At 27.6% G+C, this 23,694-nt stretch overlaps 1 protein-coding gene across 4 annotated transcripts in view; it reads left to right on the top strand.

Moving 5' to 3' along the window:
- The first annotated feature begins 13,626 nt into the window (after window positions 1-13,626).
- Window positions 13,627-23,694, top strand: part of LOC100207284 (ATPase family AAA domain-containing protein 2) — a 69,173-nt gene continuing 59,105 nt past the window's right edge. For 2 of the 4 annotated variants that reach the window (XM_065814653.1, XM_065814651.1), the window contains exons 1-2: window positions 13,627-13,696; window positions 15,503-15,645. In XM_065814653.1, coding sequence (XP_065670725.1) covers window positions 15,538-15,645 — 108 coding nt within the window. In that variant the 5' untranslated portion in view covers window positions 13,627-13,696; window positions 15,503-15,537. Of the gene's footprint in view, window positions 13,697-15,255; window positions 15,319-15,502; window positions 15,646-23,694 lie in introns of those variants that run through there. The other 2 variants (XM_065814654.1, XM_065814652.1) reach the window with 1 other exon arrangement.

Below are 23,694 nucleotides of genomic sequence, written 5' to 3'. Positions count from 1 at the left end.
AAAAAGTAAGGGTACGTTTTGGTGGTTCGATTTAATTATAAAGCGAGATATGTCCAACTGCTTTGAACCATTCCAGACACTGTAAAAATCTTCGTTTAATTGCTTTGCTAAATCTGTATTAATGGGTTGGGTTTTTGAGGCTTTTTTGAAATATTATTTAATCATATTAGACTTCGCACATGATGCTGGTCACCAAGAGTAAATGACTATAATTTTGCAAATATGCAACATTAACAGTAAACCAGTAGAAACTAATGAATATTTTGTGGGATTCCTACCATTCAATAACAGCAATGGTTCAGGTCTCGCGGAAGTATTCTTTCAAAAGCTTAAAAATCTAAATTTGCAGAACATGTCACAGTCTTGACTTATTGAAATGGCGAAAAAAAAATTTTTTCTAAGACACCGGCGAAATTTACAGTTGATGCAATGAAGCTTTTTGGAATTTAGCATCAAATTTATCATTGGTAACATATTGATGGAATCAAAAAATATGCAATTTGGCATTGCACTGATATGTACAAAAAGAACAACCGAGTTTATGAAAAAATACAAAGAAAATGGATTTGTATCTGTTCAAATTTCATCCAGAAAATCAACTGTAGAATTATAAATGAAATAGATAAAATCAAATTTCTTGTTCCCATAAGCTTAAGAAAAAAGAAACCATAGAAATTATGAAATCATTATAAAAGCTATGATGAATCATTGGCAGATCCAAAAGTAAATCATCGAGTTAAATTTTTTTAACCTTAAAAAAAAACTTGTGTTTTTTTCTACAAATCAAACTAAAAAACACAAGTGTATCTCTTTTATTTTTATTTATTGAAACAAAATTATTTTTACTTACCTAGTGGCCTGCAATAAAATGACACATAAATAAGGCAATATACATTATAATTTATCAGCATATTTGGTGAACACATGAATCATTGTAAATAATTTCATTTTTTAACGAGTTATATTTTTTATTAAGTATAAAATAAGAGAAAAATATATTAACAAAACTATATTTTCAAAGTTATTAAATACGCTAAATTAAAAATTTCAACTCTAAAAATCATTATTTTGTCAGAGTGAACTTTAGTAGCATTGTATGTATTTGACAGAAATTTTATTTCATCATTGTTTGATTAAAAGAGATAAAAAAAATATTTCCCTAAAATTTTTTAAATTTCTTATAATCTTTTTAAATTAACGTTTAGTTTTTAGAGAGCATTAAACTCTCTCTATAAACTAAACGTTAATTTTAAAAGATTAAAATAAAATATTTAAAAAATTTTAGTAAAAAACTTTTAAAATTTTCGAAGTTAGTGTTCTCGTTTTTTAGACGACTTCAAAATTTATTTTAAAGAAAAAAGAAATTTTTGTCTATCAAAAGTAAAGTGATGTCTAAACTACTTTTCGAACTTTTTTTAATAATATATTAATAAATACATTTTTAATTTATTACATTTTTTAAATTAAAAAAAGATTAATAAAGTTATAAATTCCAGTCATCCTTTAATCATTCATTTTTGTTTCATTAACCTATTATTTTGCTATATTAATGTTACAAAGTTACAATAGGCTAATTTAGAAATTGAGACGCGGACGTTGTAAAACTACGGTCACGTTGTCTCGTTAAATTTTTACTCTGATTTAGACAATTATATATTATATATACATATATAATATATCATTATATATACATATATATCATTATATATACATATATTATATATACATATCAGGGGCGGACGCAGGTTTTTAATTTCCCCCGTCAAAAAAATGCGCCTTACGCCATGTTATAAGTGACGCAAATACGCCCACAAAGCAAATAGAAAAAATGGGGGAGGGGGGGATTAGTAAGGACGGATACCGACCATGTAGTAAAGGGGGTGGGCAATTTTTTCTTTTCGTTCGATCCAAACGGATACAGGGGGCGATATACAGGTTTTACAGATTTACAGGTTTAACGATTTTTAAGTAGGCAAGCCCAAAAAAAAGAATTTAGACTACACAATTTTATGCGACTTTTAAACAGCATACCAAATTTACTTACGTTTTTACAAAATGTTATTATTAAAAAAAACATTTAAGGGGGCAATCGCTCCCATAGCCTGCCCCCTATGTATCCCCTAAATCTTCCTGCCTTTGGGCTAAAGGATTTAAAGGAACTTTCTTTTTGCTATTTCATTGAGAAACCCATATCTTAGTTTTACTTTGAAACTTTTTTTATATATAAATATATAATAAATATATAAACCAACAAATGGTTGTTTCGCCCAATATCAGGGCTCATCAGCATGTCTAGGAATATATTTATTCCGGACATGGACAATCGGAGAAAGAAAAATTTAACACTGAAAAGAGAAAGACAAAAATACAAATGGATTTATATACATCGTGAAATAAAAAGTTATATATATTCTTATACAACAAGATTAAAAAAAAAAGACATACCAAGTTAAGCCTTAACAACAAGAAATAAGATCATTTTTGATCAAATAAAAAGAAAGCTAATGGTTTTGACAACTACAGTAAAAAACTGGTTTAAATGGCACAAAAACTTATGAATATTATTAGTTTGATTGAGAGAAAATTTATTGGAAATAATTTTTTTTATTTTTATTTTGTCGCTAAATTAGAAAATGATATAAAGAGATTGTCAAAAAGAGATGGTTAATGTTTGCCTGAACTATGACCACTAATCATATAGCTAATCCCAAACAAAAGTATGAGGTTACATTTAACCCGTCCTGTTAAGGACACCATTGAAGTCTTGGCCTTTCCAGGGGTTTCCATGACTATTTGTTAGCTGTTATATGAAGAGAGGTGATAATAGACAAAAATTTCTCAAGTTGTTGGTGTGTATTAGAATAAACAGTATAGACACTAATCATTGAAATCAAGTCGTCTATTTTTTTATAGAAAATCTATTGATAACATTATCAATACAAGGAACAATTTCTTGATGGATATACATTAATGCCAAACCGTTAAGTTGATCTTCTGACATTGTTGTTCTCATATAGTCTTTTAACCGACGCATAACAGAAAAACTCCTCTCACACTCACATGAAGTAAGTGTCCAAAGTATCCTTAAAGCTATCTTAATATTTTCAAATCCAGGAAATGATATCGATTTAAGAGTTAAAGATATATTGTCAGGAATAGTCCCAGAGAAACTTTCCCAGTATTTTTCCCAAAGATCTAGTTCCCCATTTAAAGCACTGATATTAGGGAAATCATCTATATAAAAATCACAGGATGTTTCAAACTGCTTCCTCCAACACAATTGTGTTTTGGGTCTTTTAAGAAAAGAAATAATATTAAATGGAATAATTGATAACCCTTTATATGCAGCTACAGTTTCTGATTTAAATCTTGTAGATATAGATGTAGATACATGATCTATAAGAGGGATAGTAACAGCTCTTTTAAAGTATTCTGAAACAGACTCTGATGGAACATTAGAACGATTTTTTTGAATAGAACAGGTTCTTGGTTTCAAAACAAAAATTTCAGCTTTACTTGAAAGCAAACATGCTGCTTCATAGCAGCTATTATGAAAACTATCTATATCATTTCTGATGGAAATAAATGTATTTTAAAGAGCTGTAATAAGGTGCAAACCGTCTAAGATATCAATAGTTTTCGATTGCAGAAACCGAGTAACAGGTAAAGTAAAATCAAAGACACGTGTTGTCACAATTAAAGTAAAGACGAATTGAAAAGTGCCAATGGAATTTAAAAAAGTAGAAGATTTATTTTGTGTGCCTTTGTTAACAGAACTCTCAGGGGAAGCCATGATACATAAAGCATGGAAAATAGATAAATAATGCTCAAGAAAAGTATTTAAACCATCTATACGCTCAATCCATCTAGTTCTACAGATATCTTTTAATTTTTTTTTATGCGTTTGAGGTTCACGCTTTAAAATGCTAGCTTCTAAAAAATTTTGTCTATTTTCTGAATAATTAAAAAAATAAGAAAGTTCGGGAACTTTATTAAAAACCTCTACTAAAAACCTTTACTAAAAACTAATTGGAAATTACACGATTCACAAACTGATAAGTTCAGTCGATGGCTATGACAATGTGTATACAAAGCCTTTGAATTTATACTGAGAACCTGAGCAGAAAGACCATTTATATACCCAGAGACAGAACTGGCTCCATCATATCCCTGACCCCTACAGTTTTATTATATCTAGATTTAAGTTGCTTACACAATTTAAAAGAATTTAAACATTAAACAAATCTTTTCCGCTAACTCCTTCACTACAATGAATAAATTGAATAAAGTCTTCTCTGATATTGAAATCACTATCAACAAATCGTAAAACTAATGACATTTGCTCTTTAGTAGATGAGTCACAGGCTTCATCTGCAATTATTGAAAAAAAAAACATTTTTGCGAACTTCAGATAGTATAAATTCACTAATTTCTTCACCACAGCATTTAATAATTTCATTTTGTGAAGTCTTCGAAATGTAGGAGGCATTCTTTGAACAGTTATTAAGATGAGAGCCTAAAACATCATTTCCATTGCGTACAGCAAAATTTAAAAGTTTATTAAAACAACCAGTTCCACATTTCGAATATTCTCCAGCCTCTGGAAGATATTGTGAATCATCTCTGTGGCCTCTCAAAGGTGTATTGGTTTGACCGCAAAAAATTATTGTACCAACAATAGGACGAAGTATTTGGCGATTTTTTATTATTTTTTCTTTTACATTAGTATCAATGATGATATTTATTGGTTGACTTATGCCTGAGGAATGACTCAAAAAAATATTAAAAACAGGCTTAGTAAATGCATGTAAACCATTTTTAGTTGACTCATGATTTGAAAATGATCTAATAGCATCAGACCATTTATTGAAAGGCTCCAAATACAAATGTGTTAACTTACGTGATCTTAGTTTGAATTTATTGCCAAATAATACACAAGATAAACAAAATGCACCATCAGTACTTTTAGAATATCACAGCCAAGAAAACTCTTTCAACCAAAGATATCTAAACTGACGACCAGAATCTTTTGGGAAAATGTAATCTTCATTAGGAATAAACATATTTTTAGTTATTAAAAAAATTTCATGGTCAGTTAAAAATTCAATCTTTTGTCTAAAGAAAGCAACATCATTTTGCTCAAAAGACTGGAGAGCATTTAGTACTTCTTTAGGTAGTAAAATAATGTTCGAAGGGCATTCAATATTATTATTATAAAAATTAGGTACTTTCCTGATGCTTGAAGATTTTGTAAAAAAAGATTTTGATAGAACACTGTCCTTAGATGTTTTTGAGTGAGAGGAAACATCTTTAATTAATGTTAATGATTGAGAAGATGTTGTCGATTGAGAAGAAGGCATTGCTAATTGAGAAGAAAATCTATTTGATTTTAGAATACAAGATGTATTTTGTAAGACTGCACTAGTAGGTTCTAAGTCTGGGTTTGTTTTATGAAAGAATGTAAGGATAGATTAAGGCTTTTTATTTGGATTTTTGGCTTCTGTGCTAGGTACAATTGTAGCAACTTGATCAATGGTGGTCTGTTTTGTATCTAGAAATTTATTAGGTGACAAGACTGGCAGCAACTTTTTCGAAATTATTGTTTTTGATTTACTGGAAAGTTTACGCTTTTTAGGAATAAAAATTAGTGATTATGCTGAAACGTACCGGACTGAAAATTCCCATCATAACAAAACAAAATGTAAAATGGAGAACAACATTTAATGGGAGTACGTGGTGAGATCTCTTGGTTAAAAAATATTTATACTTTTCAACACCGAAATCTGGGTAACGGGAAACAATATTACAAGAAAGAACCGATGATAAACCTAACAAACATAAAAAACCAGACCATTTTTCTGTGCTCTCACAGTTTGCAATTGCTTCAGCTTTAATAATATTATTATTTTCGAAGCCAGAATCTAATGCAGAATGAGATACTGACATACACAACCAACTTTTGAGATTAATAAAATGAGAACTATAATCAGAAAATATTTTTGAAGATAAAGGATGCTTACAGTAATAATCAGCATGTATATAAATTTCAAGGGACGTTAAAACTTTTAACAAATTCATCAGCGTATTGTCAGCAACAAAAAATAATGATGCAGAGCTGTACATACCACTTCCAGATGCTTCAGACCTTAAGAAAAAAAAAATATATTTACTTCATGTTTTTAAGAGCTAAACTTCTTTTATCAATGAATTTAAAATTGAGTAAAAAATCTTTGCTTTTTGAACAAATTCATAAATCAGATCAATAGTCAAGAATTCAGACAAACCGACTAATGATTTTGACATGTAGGAATATAATATATACATCATGAACATATTATATACATACATGTCAAAATCATTTGACGGTGTTGACACTTATTAAATGTTGATTAGTCAACGAGTGTAATTTGTTATAGATTAGATTAATACGGTATTAACAATAAATATTTTTACAAAAAAGTATTGAATTTTGTGTTAAAACATATTAACTTAGAGCAATACAATGCATTTTATTGTGTTTTAAGTAAGAAGGGATACAAACTTTGGCACATATATTTCTACTTATTGTGCCATCAATATATCGACTTAAAAGACCTTCGTTACTAACCCTTTTGTTATTGTTATAAATAAATGTATCCAATAAAGTTTCATAAAATGTATTTAAATCGACAAGATTATCGGTTTTAAATCTTTTAAGTACATCATCAATCAAGTTGTAAGCCATGCTTAAACGTTAAAAATTTAAGGAAATACTTTGTTTATAGAACGGAGTTCTTTGAGTTCTTTGAGTTCTTTTGAGTTGTTTATCGATCTTTGCAAGCAATCAAACTACTGCTGCAAAGGATAGTTTACACTAAACATGTTTTTTTTCAACGAATCAGATTGCTACTTTTAATAGCGTAAACCAATGAACTTAGGGGTCGTCCATAAAGTACGTACGCTCATAGGGGGGAGGGGGGGGGGTCTTCAAAAAGCGTACGAAAGCGTATGGGAGGGGGGGTGGGGAGAGTTCAATTTAAAAGTACGTACTTCGATTTTCTAATTTATCACAATTAACCAGCTAATCAATAAAAAAGTTACATTCTGACTAAAGATTCTAGTTTGCCAATATAAAAAGATGTATGGTATATGAAGTAGAGGGTATAGTTTTCCTCTATGCACACACATGTATGGGCGCCCTCAGAATTTTTTGATGTTCCAGATAGGACACTTTCACACATCGTGCAAACTCATAACTTAAGTTTGTTTATACCTATGCCAAATGAGGAGGCCTTGCAAAATATCGGGATGGCGGAGGCCTGTGAACAAAAAGCCTTAAAACGCTTACCCTCCCGACCCCCAAAATGAGAGGGGTGTAAATTTTGCATGGTTATAACTTTTAGATTTGGAAAAAAATTTGGATGGCCTCCGCCATCCAAATTTTTTGCAAGGCCACCTTATTTGGCATATTAACAAACTTAAGTTTGCACGTTGTGTGAAAGTGTTCTATCATCAAAAATCAAAACATCAAAAAATCCTGAGGGGGCCCATGCACACATGCCCGCCCTTATATACTGGCCCTGAGTAAGACCTGAGGGCCGTGGTTGATGGGACGGAGTCACCCCAAAAAAAACGTGTCAATGGCGTCTCAAAGACCGCTAGGTTTTGCTAAAATAAAAAGTTTCTTAAAATAGCAAAAGGGCACAAAATTTGCTGTTGTTCCCTCCCACTGGGTTTTACCCTTTGTTTTCAATATTACTGATCTCACCTTAGACTCGTTTTTTACTTACTAAAGAGGGGTGCCTGAAAAAAACGTCCACCTTAAGTATAGTTTATTTACATTTGATTCGTTAAAAAAACAAAAAAAGTTTTCCTAGATTTTACCGAGAATCGAACCTGGATCTCTGTCGAATATTGCCGCCGCATAAATTTTTCGCCCAAATACACACTTGCATTAATAAATTTTAAATTTATTTAAATTATTATTTGCATTTATACTTAAAGACGTTTTTAAAATGCGTAAGCAAAAAGCTTTGGGGTAGTATAAAGTAACTAAGGTACCCTCTGTCTTTTTTATTTTTAATTAAACTTTTTAATTAAGAAAAAAAAAACAGGAGAGATGGGGGGGGGGGATATTTGAGGGGGGGGGTATTTGAGAAACGTACGTACTTTTAAGGGGGGGTGGGGACATAAAAGTACGCATGGCAACAGGGGGGAGGGGGGGTCAAATTTCAAAATTTTTGGCGTACGTACTTTATGGACGACCCCTTATCCGATTTTCTCATATCCTGCAAAGTAGAGTTTACATTAGCAAGTTTTATAAAATAATCTTCTCATATCCTGCAATGTATAGTTTACATTACCAAGTTTTATAAATAATTTTCTAATATCCTGCGAAGTATAGTTTACATTAGCAATTTTTATAAAACATTTTTCAAACGTCTGCAAAGCATAGTTTTCACTGTAAACTTTTTCTAATTATATTTTCTCACAAAAATATATAGATCGGCAATTAATATTAGGCGGGCGTTAGACGTCATAATACTTATATTTATTTTTATTTTTTTACCCCGTCACGTGTAGCACTTGACGGGGTTTAAGTCCGCCCCTGCATATAATATATCATATATGTATATATAATATATCATCGGATTTAAAAAAGTCTACAAACCGGTGTCACGTTAAATAAGTTGATCGTCAAATAAGTAGCAACCAGACAATCTCTAATGGACTTATTATAAAAGGACAAAAATAGACTTCGACAAAGCACTAATTGCAACAATTTTAATTACAACTATCAAAAATGAATTGTCTATAAAAAATGTTTGTCTTTCTAGACAATCATTTTAAAAACGGACACTAAATGAACAATCTCGATTTTTTAATGAGGTATAGAAGATCTATTTAATATATAATTTGGACTTATAACGAGTAATTAAATTTTCACTGCAGCATCGTTTCAAAAACTGAAAACGAGCACAAAATTAAAAATACAATTTTTCTAACAGAAGTTCATTTTTTAATTTTTTGTCCAGCGTGTGCTGTTGATTAAAAAGTTAATGTCTATTTAAAAACCTCAAAATGGACTATTTTGTGCTCAATTGAAGTTCATTAATTACTCAGTTCAGTTGTTTTTCAATTCTCAGTGAATGTGCGTGAAAATTTATTTTTAAAATGCCCTCTCCAGTTTGGGATTACTTCAAAAAAGTTGAAGGTAAGTTTATCATTTAAAAAATTTTCCTTAGTCACTAAAATCTTTATCACCTTCAATAAAATTATTTTAAAAATATGTGATCAAGGAGTTGTCCTTTATAAAATGTGGATTAGTAAGTAGAAGATTCCAATAGGTGTTAAAATTTATTTAGGTTTGTGAATAAAACAATAGTGAAAAAGAAAAATGTTTTTTACTTTCATTTTATTGATGAATTTGTACGCAAGTTTTAAACAATAATTAATCATGGGCAATGATCGTCATTTGGAGTTTTGATGTCATTTCAATATTTTTTTAATATTATAAATTTACTACATAACAATCTTCAAATAATACGGTAATAAAAGATTTCTGGTTTTATGAAATCAAGTAAATTTAAACAAAATCATAGACACCAAATAGACAAAAAATTATGCTTTGTAGACTTATGAAGTGAAAATTATTTTTTAACTGAGCAATCTTAGGACACCATCAAAAATTTGATAGACACAACAAGGACAAAAAATTAAACATTTGTTGTGTCCATTGCAACATACAGAATTGTCTATGTCTGTGTTGTAAGTCTATCTATAGACTAGTCTGGTTACTACGTTCAAATGCGGACGTTTGGCAATCGGCTTTCGCCAATTATTTAAAATGTTATTAATTTGAGGGTAGTTAGCAGCTGGAAGGTTGATAAAGAGCGATAGTTAAGGCAGTTTTTTACTGCACCAAACACTGCATTAGAAAATGATTGTTCAATTACTTCGCTAATATCTCAAAGGTATTAACAGTAATTTATTTTTTAATTTTTTGATTTATAGCTGAAAATCAGTTTTTCTGGAAGAAAATCGTCTGTTATAGATACGTTTTCCTTTTGGTGATTAGTTTTCTGACTAAATTTAAAAATACTTTCTAATAGTGTGGTGACTAGATATAAAGGTTGCTAACAAAATTTTATAAGGCTCTGTGTAAACAGCACCATCTATAGCTTATGATTGACAAGCGTTGTTGTTCTTAATTGTTGGGAAAAGCAGAGAGTATAAAAAGATTTAAGTTGCTGCAGACGACTTACATTTCATATGGTGAGTTAATTAAGGTTCAGTCAGCGACAAAAAAGTATTCAACCTTTTGAAAAGCCGTGTAAGTGGTTTTGTAGAGGCTAAGTGAAGGCTGGATAACTACAATAAGTTGATCTAAGTTACCAAAACTGGAAAAGTTTAGTTAACTTAAATCAACATTTGGATAAGTAAAAGAATTACTTAAGTAGCATTTTTAAGCATTACTTAAGATGATTTCAAGAATATCTGGTTTTGGTGTAGGCTGAATGTAAAGGTAAACAAATTGGTGAAAGCACCAGATTAAGTTACATGGGGTACAAATTGAATTTTCCGTGCTTTTTATAATCGGTTTATTGTTGATTGTGGAAGTTATTTATGGTTTGATGAGCTGTATAAGTTGATGTGGATCTGTTGCATTATGCAATTAGACCAAATATTGGCAAGGCCGTAGCCAACTTTTTTTGATGTTTGAGCAACTTGAAACATGAAAAAAACTCCATATTTAAGTATATTCACATATTTGTTGAATGAGGATGCTATGCAAAAAATGGCGCTGATTGGAGACTGGAAACAACAAAAACCCTTAAACGTAAGCGCGCCCCCTCCCCCATCCCCAGCCCCAAATAGAAGGGCAATGAGTCAAATTATTTTTTGTTTTTTTAATCTTAAACTTAATTTATATTCATCGACGAATTTCAAATTTGATTCAATAATCTCTTGTTGTTTGGCTTTTATGACCATATACAGTTTACAGCCTCCTCAATTTGAGGGGGTTTAAACTTTATAAATTTGTTGTTCCCAGTTTCCAATCAGCGCCATTTTTTGCATAGCATCCTTATTCCTCATATATGTGAGCATACTTCTTTATGGAGTTTTTATATTTGATAGGTGCTTATTATCAGACAGAATAAATATTTTTCAAGCAGGTGTTTTGAGTTGTCATAGTTCAGTTTTTTGTTTAGATTTTTATTTCGACTTATAGTTGAGTTTTTTTTATTGCATTATTTACTTGACCAACAGCAAAACAACAAAACAACAAAAATTAAATATATAATATATACAACAAAAATAAAATAATACAACTTTTCCCAATATATAACCAGTGAAGAACCCAGACATTATTTAGGGATACCTCTTTTTTTCCGGCAACGTTAAGGAGGGGGGGGGGGGGGTTAAATATTAGCAAATCTGTTCATTTAACTTTTACTGAAGGTTAGTAATTTTTAAAGTGATTTTAGGCGCCTTTTAAATTAAAGATAATTAAAGGAGAGATAATTACGGTAAACATAGTTTAAATAAAATTAATAAAATAATTAATAAAAAATGTTATACTTTTTTTTTTATTAAAAAGCATATTATATTTTTAAAAATATATTTTTTTAATCATCAAGTATAATTTAAAAAATTACATTTAATAAATAAATCACGTTTACTATGGGTTATTTTAAACAGATCTTAATAAAAGTTTTATTAAGTTATTGTGATCGTTATTATTATTATTTTAAAGGTCAAAAAGAATATGGAAAAGAAACACAACTTTCTGGAAAAAATTACGTTTCCTTTTTTTGTTTTCTTCATATAAACTAAAATAGCAACCTAAAGATCAAAAGTTCATTCATTCAAATATTAAATTTGCGCGATAGATATTAAGTCTGAAGTTTTTTACTTTAGTTCTTTTATTATTAACAGTTATAACAGTTTACTCTTAATTGCCAAAAAACAAAAGCTTACTTTACTCTGAATGGATTTTTTCAAATCGTTCTATCTTTCGAGAAAGCGAATTTTTATACGTTGCATTGTTATAATGGTTATAATAGAACAAGTTATATGGATGGGGTCTCTGTTAATGCTTTTATTATACATTGTTGAGGCCACATAAAGAACACTACGTTACGACTTCTAAAATAACAGGATTGAAATAAAGGCATAGCTTATTTCTTAGAATGCCGTGCTCTATATATAATGAATCAAGTTCTCTTTAAACTTAAACTAAAGTAACAAAAATTCACAAATATTTGTAATCTTTGATGTAACTTTCCATCAGTAGAAGCTTAACTCTTGCAAATTCACGAGACTAACTTGCTTCTGTGAGACTAATTTAAACTTGGCTGTTCCTTTTTCAGATCTCAGTATTGATGGGTACTATCCTTTGTTTTGCCAAGACTCTATTGTCACATGCTTGGCTTGGGCGAATACTTACGCATCAATTCACCAATTTGTCGAGAAATCAGTTTTGAATTGCTTGACCATTTTTATACGCTCCCCTTAACACCTCTTCACTCTATCACCTTTTTCTTTTGTTCTTCGTTATTCTCCTTCTTCTTAAGACTGCGCTCTTTTAGATTTAATTTCTGATCAAATTGACCATTTCTCTTTACCCCTCTGCCAATATTTTTGTCATTGGTGATGATATAATTAGCTATAAGTGGTTAGGGCAGTGGCCTTCTTTATATAGTTGAAGGAATGATGAACCAGGATAAATATAAAAAAAGTATTAGCTACCAAATTATTTCCTCAGTAACATGATTGGTTTCCTGATCCATCCCAGAACCAAAGACACCTGGGGGGTGGGCATTTGCCCCCACTTTTTTTCTAAAGGACCTTTTTTTTCTCTCTCTTATTTTATAGTGGACCTTTTCTAGAAACAGGCGTTTCTAGAAAAGATTTTCTAGAAACAGGCGTTTCTAGAAAAGATTTTCTAGAAACAGGCGTTTCTAGAAAAGATTTTCTAGAAACAGGCGTTTCTAGAAAAGATTTTCTAGAAACAGGCGTTTCTAGAAAAATTGTGCACCACCACTTCAAAACCCGTGTCGTCGGCCATGCATCCAAATGCATCTTTATGCATGATTCTGCTTAATACTATAAAGTTCATCAGTGAAAAGATATTTAGAATTAAAAAATGTTACTGTTTTACCATGGCTTGGCAATTCTCCCGACTTAAACTTAATAGATAACGCCTGGGAACTTTTAAAACGGATAATTGAACATGAAACTTTAACCAACAAAAAAAAAATCTTATAGAGGCACTAAATAATACCTGGCATAATGATTAGGAATCAAAATAAAATGTAAAGAATTACATTGGTGTAAAATGTGGCCCAACCAAATACTAGAAAAAAAATTTTATTGTGAGTTTTCTTAAATAAATGCCTAAAAATAGTAATAGTAAATTTTCTTAAATAAATGCCTAAAAATAGTAAACTTTTTAACTGCAATCTCTTTAGAAACTTAATTTGATTGTAATTATTACATTAATTTAATTTAAGTGTATTTAATTTATGCTTAAAATAATGTTTTACTTTTTAAAGAAAAATATTTATTTATGCAAGTTGTATTTTTTGTATTATATTGTTCGAACTTTAAAAAATTCGAAAAGACGCACACAAAAAAAAATTCGAAATATTTTTATAAAAACGCTCCTAACCTCGTATCTCGGTACACGAAGTTCGCGGTTAAAATTACCACGGTATTATTAAATTACATAATTAATCCTTTATTAGTTTTAAAGAGTTTGTAAAACCTTAACCGCAATTAAACACTTAAATTAAATTAATGTAATAATTACAATCAAATTAAGTTTCTAAAGAGATTGCAGTTAAAAAGTTAAGAGTTAAAAGTTATTAAATATTATTTTTTAGTTATTGATATTTGTGTCATTGTGTTTACAACAAAAAATAAAATAAAGGCATAAAAAAAAAGGAAAATAATGCTTATTATTACTAAAAATAAAAAGCAGTATCAATAGCTATTAATGCTAATTCATGATATTTTCAAAAATATTTTTGTTGATTCTGCACAATACAAATTTAATTCAATAAAAAATTACGAATAGAGGCAATAAAAAATATTCATATAAAATTGAAATGAATAAGTTTGCTACACAAATCAATTTTTATTAATAAAAAAATTCTGTGATTTTAGATTAAACTCTTAATGGACCATTAACTCAAAGATCCATTGACTTTTCAAGAGTTTAAAAGATTATATAATAGTTTTACTATAATTAAATAATAATATGGTTTTTTTTATTATTATTTACCATTTTTTTATTTCGTTCTTTAATTATTAAAAGAATAAAATCTAAAATTGGTAAATAAATTAAAAAATCATATATTATTTATATTATAATAAAATTATTATATAACTTTTAATATTATTTTTATTATAATTTTTATTATATTATAATAGTATAAATAGTTATTTTTATATCAATAAATATATTACAATTAATTAAAAAGCTGAAAAAGTTGGTGTATCTCTACTTAAGTAAATCAATTTCAAAAATAGAAGCCATACATTATACAAATTTAAGAAGTTCAATCTAATTGTAATATCAAAGTAGTCAAAAGTTTTATATTTAAACCTCTTCATAGTCGTGAACAACATGATGTAGTTAATATATCAATTGAGCTAATTTTGAAAATAATGGAACTAATTTCTAAAAATCAATTATGATTTCCAAGAAAATCAATTTCTATGATTATGATGGTCACAAATGCTTAAAAAATTTTTTGTATATTTTAATATATCTGACAGTCAAAATATTATTTTAGTAACTTTCTTAAGCACCTGTGTTGAGTACTTATATTACAAAAAAGTAATTAGTATATTTTAAATAAATTACGGAAACCTCAAAATTTATTACTAAGAACAATAATATAATGTAATTGGTTCAAGTAAAAATATCATTTTTACTTAAATTAAAATATTAGCTAATTTAAATAAGTTATTATATGGTGGTTCTGAATGAATGTATAAATAATTTTTATATTTAAGTTGTTGTTATAGTGATTCTGAATAAACGTAAATACTAGTTCTTGCATTTATGTTATTAGAGCAATTTTGAATAAATATAAATGATAGTAGTTTTTTTATTACTTTATTGTTAACAAATATTGATTTGATCATCATTAGCATTAATTACTTTTAATCTTAGAATAAAAGTTGTATTGATTTCAGTTATTCCTATATATATTTTTTTATACTTACCTTTTTATAATTACTTTAGTATTTTTTTTTTTTTATAGGTTATACTCATTCATAAATATTTATAACTCTAGCCTATTTGGACTTGGTTAACTCTAATCTGTGTGTCTTAAAATTATTTATTTAAACCAATCTAAGTTTGATTTAATTATATTTTAGAAATGTTATTGTGTCTGATAGTTATTATAATTTTGATTTATCTTTGTAATTTTATAATTTATTTAAACTGAAATTTGCTAATGTTTCTAAAGATTTTAGTATCTAGTTTATTTTATTTTTTATGTAGAAAAAAATAACTACTGTTCTATATTTCATGAAAAGATGGTTAACACCAGACATTCTGTCAGTAATTCTCATGAAGATGAAGAGTTAAAAAGTGTAAATGGAAATTGTGTTGATATTGCTGGGAGAAAAATAGATAAAGAAGAAGTAAGTCTTTACAGTTCTTAAAATTATTAATTGAATGAATTATCATATTGATTGAAGCTAAATAGTTTATTCACATAATTGTTGCAAGGTTATACTAAATTTATTGTATTTAAAAGTTGTTATTATCATACTTAAAATACTCAATAAATTATAAATAATATTCTCGTAATTAATGGTTGGCTATGTGTTTGTTGGCCAGGGTTGGTTAGGTCTCAATATAATTATGTTTGTAAATAATTATATATTTATCTTATAATGTTTGATTGACAATTTTTTTGAAAATATTTTTTATAGGAGTAAGAAGAAATTCTCTGCATTTAAGTTACTAATTAAAACCCTTAAAACAGACTAATTAATTTGATAAATGTTAACCAATCATTTACATTTTTAACAGCACCTTTATATGGGAAAGATTTTAAGGATTTTCATGATTTTTATTTTTAAAGTGTTGTTTTTACTTTGGTAATATAATTTTTTTTTTTTTTTTTTGCGCTTAAAATATAGCAACGTTTTAATATTAGAAAATTTCAGATATTTTAACAATAAAGTATTTTTGTTTCACATGTTGTTACATATTATTCAGGCTTGACCAGGAAGGCGTGCGAAATTAATCTTTTTTATGACCACACAAATAATATTTGCTTTGAAAATTTGACTACGGTTTTTAATATTTTAAAAATGCATTGAAAAATATGGTTTTTTAATTGCTTTAAAAATAAATAACTTCAACACGTTTTTATTAATGTGTCTACTTAACTCACATATATTTACTAATGTTTATATATTAGCATAACGTTTTTGAATAAAGTAACTAATGATTTCAATTAAAGTATCAATCAAGTATCAAACTTTTTTGATAGCCGTTTGAATTAAATAACTTTAATCTTTACGTTTTAACTAATGTTTTTATATTATTAAAACCAGGGTTGGCATTAAAAAAACACGTCCAAAAAAACCCGCCTAAAAAAATTCAAAAAAAAACCCTGGGTAATCAGCGTTTTAATGGGTTTTTTTTAAGATATTTAATAAGTTTATGATTTATTATAACCAACATTAACATTATCACTACTATATTATTAACTAAAATAATTATTAACTATTATTATAAACTAAATTATTATTAACTATTATAACCAAGAATATCAGCTATCAGAGCAGGTTTACTATTATTTGGAAATACATAATTACAATCTTTATTCAAATATTTTTATCAATTGAGATTTTTTAATCTTTTATTTATTCACCTCACCTCCTTTAAATGAGTAGTAGTGGCCACAATAGTCGAGGAGGCTACAATCTTATTGTAGTTACAACCCTCTCTCTACTCATAAACAGGAACCTTTATAAACATGGTTGCTGCGCGAAAAAAAAAGTTTGTTCATTTGAATTTCAAGTTCAAAGTTTAATTTAAAGCTTCAATTACTACCTTCTATTGTCTAGCCTTCTTTTTCCCATTTCTCATTGACATTTTTAATTATATAGAATAATACTTTAAATTTAAAATAAATCAATACATAAAGATTTAACATGAAATTTTTTTTTTATATTACAGTTTTAAATTATATTAAAAATTCTTTTTCAAAAAATTTGAAAAATTCTTGTTATAAATTATTATATAACGATATATAAAGTATATTTTAAATAAAGTTAAAGTAGAAAATTAAACTAATTTTTAATATCATTAAACAAAAAAACAAATTTTTTTTTGCAGAGGCGAAATAAAAATAAAACCCAAATTTACCCAATAAAACCCAAAAATACTTTAAAAAAACCCACTAGGCCGGGTTTTTTCTAAAAAAAAACAGGGTTTTTGCCAACCCTGATTGAAATGCATTTAAAATAAGTAACAAATTGCTGCTAATGATTTCTTTTATAAAGTATTAATGAATATCATATATATTTTTTTATATTTATAATAGTATGTATTTTTTATCATAAATTCTTTAAATAAAAAGTTACATTAACTTTTTAAAGAAACTATTTTTGTTTACGCTAAGACTATTGTAAATGTATTTATTTAACAATAGTTAGATTTAAGCAAGGGGCAAATTGAGTGATCGCGAACTGAAAATTCTGTAAAAAATTCTGGTCTTTAAATTTGTAAAACTTTTTATGAATGGCCCGAAAAAAACGCGCAAAAATGGTTTTCAAGAAAAACAAAATTTGAAGACCAGAAACTTTTACAGAATTTTCAATTCGCGATCACTTAATTCTCCCCTAGTTAAGTTACAACTTCTTTTTTTTACAACAAGTTATTTATTCAAAACGTAATTTATATTTAAGTTCGAAATATAATTTCTATCTAAGTTTCTGTTTTGGGTTTACGAAAAACTTACGCAAAATATTTTTTGCGTAACTATTTGGTATTCACAACTTTTTCGCAGCATTTACATAAAGTTAAGGTTGCGCATGAGTTACGCAAAACTTAGGCAAAAACTTACCCAAAATTTAAGACAAATATTTTATAACTTTTTGTATAAAGGAAGTAGTTAGTATTACTAATTCTTTTTTTTATTAAGACACAAAGGGCAATGTGACCAAGCAGTAAATGTTTCTTTTTTAAAGTCAGGGCTTAAATTTACTTTCAATTATTTTGTTGTTGTTGTTGCTATATTTAAAAATGTAGCAAAACCATATAGAGGCTATTCAAATAATACGTGACATTCTTATATAGGGTGGAGGTGTTTGAAAGTGTCACCAAATATCACATGGGAGAGGGAGTGGTTAGCCACAGTGTGACATGACAAAATTTTTAAAATTTAAACTCTAATCACAGCGGAATAGTAAACCTTTAGCATAAAAGTACAAACTCAAAGATATATTTGTTTAAAAATAATGTCACGTCACAAATAGGGCGGGGAGAGATTGTTTAAAATGTGACATATACAAAGAAGAGAGTCTAGCAAAAAAATTGTTTTGTATTATTTAAAAGCAAAAAAGTGTTTCGTATTATTTGAATAGCCCCGTATAGCATATACGTGCAATTACTTTTAAAAGTAATAGCATATATTGCATAAACATTCTTTCAATCTATTTTGAGTATCTACAAGCAAAATAATCAAAATACTTAATAATTGGATTAAAAATGGAACAAATAAGAGTCTGTCGGTTTTTTAAATGAGATATCAATTAACAAAATGCTACACATCTATTATTTTAAATATAAACATTACAAGCACTCATTAAGAAAAAATTTGGGTATATTTATTCAAATCCAAATGGGTAATATATATAAGATAAATATTCGGCTTCCTGGAAGATGCCATCAGTGAATGCCCAATGGTTTTTTTAACACTAACTCTAAACCTGCCGCGAAGCTTATTTGTAAACATTACTGGCTAAATAAACTAGCTAAGATATACAGAAAACTAGTATTTAAAAGAACTTTTTTTTCTATTTTTAATATAAAAAGAAAAAGAAAAACAACATGAAATTAATATTTTGAGGCATTATTTTGGCGCCCATACCAGTCCTATAGTACCAAAAAGGGTCTAAGTTCACACCTGATCAGATCATGCAACTTGTCTTGCATCACTTCAAGAAGTTAAAACAAAATACTTTAGTTTAGCAAAAATTTCACGTTCATAAAAAAATAGAAGTGCTTAACTAAAGTGTTTTTTTTTTTTTAACTTCTTGTTTTCATTCTTACTTCTCATACCCTAGGGTACAAGAAAAAATCATGATAATTGTTAAATTTTCTTTTCAGTGGTCTTGTTTTATCATATAATTGACTTGAATCAAAAACACTTTTATTTGCAATAGGGAATGACAGTTTCATTAAATAAAGATATTGCTTCAATTAATTCAAGAAATACATTTTATTGCATTCTAGTATATTTAAAACTATTTATAAACAAAATTTCTATTGTCAGAAATATGAGGAACATTTTGAAAACATAAGCAAAAGTTCAACAACTTTTCCATAACATATTATGGAAAAATACATTGTTATTAATTAATACATTGAAAATGTTTCAATTCTATTAATTAATAAAAGTTGAGTTTGAATTAAAACCCACTTGTTTTTTGTAAGTTTTTTTTCAGTGATATTTCAGATTGAGAATTTATGGTATCATATTTGCACGAATAAAAACATGATTTTTATATTTGATGGATAGCGTAAAGTTAATTCTGTGAATCAGGTACGTGCAGTATAAAAAAGTTTGACTCTTTGACAGAGCAAGTATTGATTGAATCACAACAACAAGTATTGTAGTAGGTTTTCAAGACACCAAATACCAGTACAATCTAATAGCTACAACCAGAGTGAACAATATGCTGTCATCTCGAGAGTTGTAATACTATTTTCAACAGCAACAGATAATAATTATACTGAATTGTGAAAAGCGCTATCACTCCATTTGGACGAACTAGTGGATCAAGGAACTTTTTATGGAATTTCTGCTCTTTGCAATAACAAACTACAACAATGAGATTTCATATAGAAATACAAAAAAAAGATCTTCCAAAACAATTTAAACTATTACAGAGTATGTTTATTATTTGCAAATAACAATATTATTTACCAAGAAATTAGGCTTTAAAAAAAAATGTTCTTTTTTTTAATAATTTAAATTATCCATAGATATTAATAATATCTCGTGATAATTGAAATAACTAAAAACAGAGCATTATTATTCAAAATAATCTTAATATTGTTAATACCTTTGAATAACTGAAATTATCGAAAAACATCATTATTCAAAGTAACAACAAGCATCATTATTCAAAGTAAGTTTAATATTTAGATTATAATACTTTTTTATTTCAATAGCCTGATTACTCAGAGATAATTTTAGCATTATTATATTTTGAAATAGTCTTGTTCACATTTATAAATAATAAAAAATACATATTTGAAAAACTAATGAATTGATTACATATTTTTGTGAATTGTGTATCTATGTTAGCACGAATATTTTCTCTCACACACAGAGAGAGTGAGAGAGACTCTCTCTTTATGCTAGTTATGCAAGTTAAAGTATATACTTCAATAATATTATTGTATATATTTTTGTATAATAGATAGTATAGCATAGATTTGTACCATAAGTTAATATAGTATGGATACATCATATAGTTTTGATGTATGACAATAACTAGTTATTAAGTTAACTTAACTTATTTCATAAAACTTAAACAAGTTTTATAAAATAAGTTTATATAGTACATCTAAATTTTTGGTAAATATGCTGCTATTGTTGTTAAAAAAACAAACTATAATTGTATTATTTAAATAAATAACTTAACGCATTGCAGTATAAAATTAAGATAAAATTATATTTTATTGGCAATAACAGACAAAATCTGAAATATTTTATAATAATAAAAACGCCATTTTTAAATATTACTAGATGATTTAAAGTTATGCCAAACTTAAGTCAGAAAATAGCAGACAACTTTTCTTGCGTAAAGTTTGCTGAACACTTTTTAGGAAAATTTGTGAATACCGTTTTTTAGACTTTTTGCGTAAGTAATAACGTATGTAAAAGCTAAGGAATTTTGTAAGTTTTTGTTTACGCAAGGTTTGTGAATACCACTTAGCGTAACTTTGAACTTAAGCAAAACTTACGCAAACTTTACGCAAATTTTGGACTTACGAAAGCGTTGTGAATCTGCATCCTGTTCTTGTGGCATTGATTTAGTTTCTAATTATAATTTTACTTATAAAATTATTCCTATTTCATTTTTAAATCAGTTCACTTAAAATTAATTTCAGTTCAGTTCTTATGATTTTAACAATTCTAATTCTTATTTCAGTTCCTAATTCAGTTAATATTTCACTTCAAGTGAAGTCAATATTTCACTTCAAGTGAAGTTAATATTTTCAGTTAATATTTCACTTCAAGTATCAAATTTTTTTTTTAAATTTTAACAGGATATTAACTTTTTAGTTATCATTATCAAAGTATCAAGACATCAATATAAAGGCAATTTCTTAATATAATATAATACAATATAAATTTGAGTAAAAAAAAAAAAAATTAAATAATTAGTTTGTTTTTATTTTTGTTTCTTTAGGGTAGATGTTATTTTCAACAACAAAATCGGATAAGGCTAAGCAAATAAAAAAACAGTTTTAACTTGACATAAAAAAGACTGATTTTCCTATATTTGAATTGTTTTTTTTAAACAGAGGAAAGCGAAAATCAAAATTGCTATCTGTTTGTAAAATATATTTGTGTAATTTTAATGTAACAAGTATATATTTTCCCTATATAAATACATCTACATAATGCATGTGTATATGTTAATATATATGCGTATATGTTACTCATATATTGGTTTGTTTATGTATGCATATATTTGTATCTACCTCAAAGGCTTTCTACATCACTTTTTAAATTATATAATTAAGTTTGTTTGTTTATCAATATACACACGTTTAACTTATTTGGATCAGATGTAAACTTCATACATGCAATGGCCGTGGTTCAAATCCCACTACTATTCAATTTTTCTTTATTTTTCTCTTAAATCTCACTGCTTATGTATTTGCTTGGTAACTATTTATCTGTTTGCTTGGTATTCATTTATATTGGTAACCTTTTTTTTTTGTAGATAAAAAACCTTTCTGTTGTATGTTTTTTGAATGATACAAATATCTTCACACTCAGATTTCTTATACCATTTAAGCTTCTCAGTGTATTTTCTAATTAAGGTTATTGTTGTTGTTGTTCTTGTCTTGTTTAAGATAGCAATTTAATGCTAATGTTTACTTATTTTTGAAAATTACATGTATTTATTCACAATATTACCAATCCCTAAAACAAACTCACTGAAACAATTCCAAGATTTAAGACCTATTAACATGTTGCTAGTGTATGAAAAAATCATTGAAATATGGGTTCATAAACAAGTATTGGATTTTTTTAATCAAATCATTTATTGTATAAATTTGGCTTTAGGAAAAATAGATCAACTTAAGATGCTTTATAAGTACTTCTCTTAATTTGGAGATTAACATTAAATAATGATAAATTTGTAATCACAGTAATGCTGGACTTGAAGCTTTTAATGTGCAGAGGTTCCCTTTGTTATGCACATTAAGTTTCCTGCAACTCTCATGGTTTTAGGAGTTGCGAGCAACAAAGGACATGTTATGCCACCTCACTTCTTTCAACAGAGGCTTTGGATGAATTCTGCCGCCTACATTAAGGTTTTAGAAACAGTTGTGAAACCCTGGATTGATAGTGTATGTGGGGACAGACCATATGTATTCCAGCAAGACTCTGCTCCTGTACACAAAGCCATGACGACACAAGATTGGATGGCTGAAAATTTATGACCACATTACTCCAAACTTATGGCCGCCTAGCTTCCCGGATCTTATTCTTCTTGATTATTACATTAGGGGCACAGTTGAGCGAGAGACCAATAAGCATCCCAATAAACATGCAGTCATTTCCAATCTTGGATTGAGTCTGTTATTGCCGCTGGGATTTTATTGAATAATTATATAGTCTAAGAGTCAATTAACGTTATGTAAAAATTTCATGGAATTACAATAAATTTTTGAAAAAAATATGAATAAATAAATTTTGATATCAATTTGTCCTCAAATACCAAACGCACCCTGTATAATGTAGGCCTTGATAATAGGTAATCATATAATGTGAGTGTTAAAGATCAACAAAAAGTTTTGGAAAACAATCAAGCATTTTTTGTATTCTTTTTTTTTTTGTCTGATGATACACGATATTGATAATTTGGGACATAACTCTTGGAGTCTAACAAAAAATTTAAGAAAGTTTAGAATTAAATAATAAATAGAAGTATTTATACAAAAGTATTTATTGTTTTTATATCTTTAATCTTACACATGACTTTAATATTTTTTTATTAAAAAAAAGTTCATATGAAAAGGAAATTAAACATAAGTGCTTATTATTTTTAAATATAAAACTTGAATATTTTCACAGGAAGTTTTTTGTTATGATTCTTATTATGCAAGGTTATATAAATACATTTATATAGTTATGTACAGACAAATATATTTGAGATATAGATTGAGATATAGTGCAGATAATAATATTTTCCAACATTTTT

Source organism: Hydra vulgaris, chromosome 12 (genome assembly GCF_038396675.1).
Source record: "Hydra vulgaris chromosome 12, alternate assembly HydraT2T_AEP".
In the NCBI taxonomy this organism is placed as follows: domain Eukaryota; kingdom Metazoa; phylum Cnidaria; class Hydrozoa; order Anthoathecata; family Hydridae; genus Hydra; species Hydra vulgaris.
This window is presented reverse-complemented; position numbering and strand designations above follow the sequence as displayed.